At 35.0% G+C, this 3,888-nt stretch overlaps 1 protein-coding gene across 2 annotated transcripts in view; it reads left to right on the top strand.

The window, feature by feature from the left end:
* The window catches only part of LOC106466391 (nuclear receptor corepressor 1-like), a 61,071-nt gene that overhangs the window by 46,793 nt on the left and 10,390 nt on the right, over positions 1-3,888 (top strand). For both annotated transcript variants that reach the window (XM_022394391.1, XM_022394392.1), the window contains exons 14-16: positions 1,163-1,300; positions 1,703-1,914; positions 3,662-3,744. In XM_022394391.1, coding sequence (XP_022250099.1) covers positions 1,163-1,300; positions 1,703-1,914; positions 3,662-3,744 — 433 coding nt within the window. The remainder of the gene's footprint in view (positions 1-1,162; positions 1,301-1,702; positions 1,915-3,661; positions 3,745-3,888) is intronic.

Genomic DNA, 3,888 nt, shown 5'->3' with positions numbered 1-3,888 from the left:
AAGGAAAAAAAAATCGTGAAACGTTTTTCATTAACTCGAGTTTTTCTCATGTAGCTAACCTGTTCACTCAAACCAGAGGATAGTTTGAAGATTATTTTATCAAGGTATTTCATTACGTCGACACGATAAATAGTCCTAGTAAGGTTTTTATCTGTAGATAAAAAAGCTTTAAAATTTTTTTTTTTTTAATTATGTTAATGATTGTCATTTTGTGAAAATTTTCCCACGGGTTTTAAAAAAAAATCTTTTTAAGGTAATTTGTCTTCAAAATGATTCCAACCAAAAATTATGTTCTGTTAGGAAGAGACGATGATTCAGAGGTTGTAAAGGTGATAAAAAAACGTGAATCTGATTTTAAAGTTGTCGTTACTCATTTTCACTTTATCTTTATGTTCTATTTTTGACAAATCTGCTCATTAATCTTCCGTCATAAATACGTGTTAATAACTTTGATGATGACTATTGTCAGCGTAAAAAAGTATCTTTATTTGTAGATAAGCAAGTAACAATGCTTAAAGTTACACCACATTTTGCTGGGTTTACCTACCAATATCGGGTGGCAAAATTTGAATGGAAACGTGTAACAATTCATACTGTCCAAAGATCAGTAACAAATTTATAATTACTGACGTTGTGGCCGTTTCAAACTGTTGAAAATTTCACGAAACATGCTGTTTTCTAAAAAGTTTATTTAAATATTTTGATCTGTAAATTGGCCCGGCATGGCCAGGTGGTTAGGACGCTCGACTCGCAATCTTCGGGTCGCGGGTTCGCATCCCCGTCCCACCAAACATGCTCGCCCTTTCAGCCGTGGGGGCGTTATAATGTGACGGTCAATCCCACTATTCGTTGGTAAAAGAGTAGCCCAAGAGTTGGCTGTGGGTGGTGATGATTAGCTGCCTTCCCTCTAGTCTTAACACTGCTAAATTAGGGACTGGGTGGTGATGACTAGCTGCCTTCCCTCTAGTCTTACACTGCTAAATTAGGGCCGGCTAGCGCGAATAGCCCTCGTGTAGCTTTACACGAAATTCAAAACAAACAAACAAATTGATCTGTAATAAAAATATTTCAGGTTTAGGTATACTTCTGTAATGAAATATCTCAGTATCGTCATCATCATCCGTGTAAAAAAAAAAGATAAGTTTGCCCTTTTTTTCATCAGGATGTTGCCGACTGTGTCCAATACTATTACCTTACTAAAAAAAGTGAGAATTACAAACAACTGATTAGGAAACAATCAGCTCGAAAGAGGACTCGTACACTGGTTAAACCCTCCTCCTACGGTCATTCAGCCACACAGGTGGGTTTTATTGTCTAGTTATTTTTGAGAAGTATATCAGGTTTGTATATTTTACTCTGCTATTCAGTACTAATTAAATCTTTTGGGTACGATTTAGTATTAATACTTTTTATTGTCATTTTTCTGCTCATTAATGTAAGTGATAAAATATTTTAGTAAAAACTGACGAGAGAGAGATCGAGTTATGTATTATCTTACTGAACTTATAAGCTACACTATCATAAAACTATTGAGAAAACCTTTGTGGACATACTGGTAGAAAACACGGTGCAGTCTGCTAACTCTCAAACTATATACCGTGACGTCCATGATTATGAAGACCAGTAGGTCATACTTTCCAGTTTACAGTTGAAAACATATTCTGTAAAGTTGAATTCAGTGGTATAAATATGTTTCCTGTAGTCCTCCATCACCCCTACCACAGCCTTGACAACGACTGCTGGCAGGAATGTGGGAGTGACAACAACAACATTGACACCATTGTTCTCAACTGCTTCCAGTTCCACACTTGATAGTGAGGCTAAACATGAAGAAGATGTGGCTGGATTAGTAAACGTCCATGACTGCCAGTCTTCAAGTCTGATGGCAGTAGTATCTAGGATGGATTGTAGTAGGTGAGTGTTGGATGTTAATGTACCGACTTATGTGTGCATGTGGTTTCAAATTTGTAACTGATGTATTATTAGGTAGGACTGATTGTAGTAGGTGAGTGTTGGATGTTAATGTACCGACTTATGTGTGTGTGTGGTTTTAAATTTGTAACTGATGTATTATTAGGTATGACTGATTGTAGTAGGTGAGTGTTGGATGTTAATGTACCGACTTATGTGTGTGTGTGTGTGTGGTTTTAAATTTGTAACTGGTGTATTATTAGGTAGGACTGATTGTAGTAAGTGAGTATTGGACGTTAATATACCGATTTGTGTGTGTGTGGTTTCAAATTTGTAACTGGTGTATTATTAGGTAGGACGGATTGTAGTAGGTGAGTGTTGGACGTTAATATACCGACTTATGTGTGTGTGTGTGTGTGTGTTATTGGTTCATGTAGTATAAGGCTTATTTCGCTCCTAAGTAATACATATCCAACTCAAATGAAAGATTTTTTTTGCTGATCATAAACTGTTACTTTTCTTAGTAACTTAATCTGCCTTTGATGCCTAATGTAAATACTAAAATAACAATTTAAATTATAGGCTTTACTGTATTTCATTAAACCAACGAATAGGGGGAAGTAAATTATGACTTTTTGAAAGTAATTTGATACACACACACGTCTATCAATTGGTTGTTTTTTAATTACAAAGGACAAATTTATTGTTATCTTTCATTTGGGAAAAGAATTCGAGTCCTATTTCTCAAACCTTTTAATATTAAAAACGAAACTAACAACCATTTTTGTGTGCGAGGTGCGTGTATACTCTGTGTTGATTCTAATGATTGTTTGTTTTATTTCCACATTTCTTATTGAATTTGTTGCTGTGAAACAATAATAAACAGTATATTGGATATAAAAATTTTGGCTTTAGTATTGATTGTTCCTTACACTTATGCATCCTTTTTACTGTATTTTTCCAGGATTCTTTCTGGTTAACTGTTTATTGTTATGTAAAAAAGAAACAGTCGTGCTACCTGAGTATTATAATGCTTCTTCTAACTGAGTTACTGCTGATTTGGTCAGCATTAAAAACTAGAAATATTGGTGAAAAATGTTCTCTGAACTTTAACACTGAATCTCTGATTCAAGTAGATAAATGTGCTTCGGGAGTGGGGATCGGCTAAATCTGGAAGCCCTATAATTTGGGCATTAAGCAGCGAGTTGTGTGGGGCCTGAGATGACTAGGAGTATTATTTTCATGAAGCTGAATGATCAGTCATATTTTTCTCCTGGCTCAGAGTTGGTCATGTTCATCCCCTGTTCACAACATTCTTCTGACCAACAATGGTCTATAACAACCTCACGTTATCTTGATATTCTCATAGCGATGCCTTCACTTTTCTATTAACAAAGTAGTGTTCATCTTCATTAAGCCTTCCAAGCAGCAGATTCAAGACAATTCAACCCAGCTTTATCTGCACGTTTGAGAGGAAGTCACAGACTCTCACTTAGATTGTTCTCATAATTGGATTTCAAAATTCAAAAGTAAACATACGACATGCTATTCATGCCAAGCTTCTTTCAGGTTACTGATCTGGCTGTCCAACTTAATGATAATATCTATTGCGATATAATTTTAACAGGAGTGGTCAAGACTGACTTAACAAAGCCACTGTATGTGATTTAGAGACTCAGTTTTAGTAGTGCACTTAATATGATTGTATTAAGTAGTATATTGTTGTTACCTTATTTTTATCCTACCCTAGTAAAGTCCAGATCGAAGTTGGTGACAATGAAGTTATACAAAAAACTGACAATAGTCTTGAGGAAGAATACAAAGATTTTCAAAGTAAGTCTTTTTGTATTTGTAGTTCTTTTTGTTGCTTATATTGAGTGACAATCAAGCTGAAACAGCTCTTGGAAAAAAGGATGGAAAAAAAAATGTTTAAATTGTGTCACCTCATGTTTTTAATTCAGTAATGGCATAATGATA

The sequence above is a fragment of the Limulus polyphemus genome, unplaced genomic scaffold (genome assembly GCF_000517525.1).
Source record: "Limulus polyphemus unplaced genomic scaffold, Limulus_polyphemus-2.1.2 Scaffold2247, whole genome shotgun sequence".
In the NCBI taxonomy this organism is placed as follows: domain Eukaryota; kingdom Metazoa; phylum Arthropoda; class Merostomata; order Xiphosura; family Limulidae; genus Limulus; species Limulus polyphemus.
Note: the sequence above shows the minus strand (reverse complement) of the source record. Positions and strands in the feature narration are given on the sequence as shown.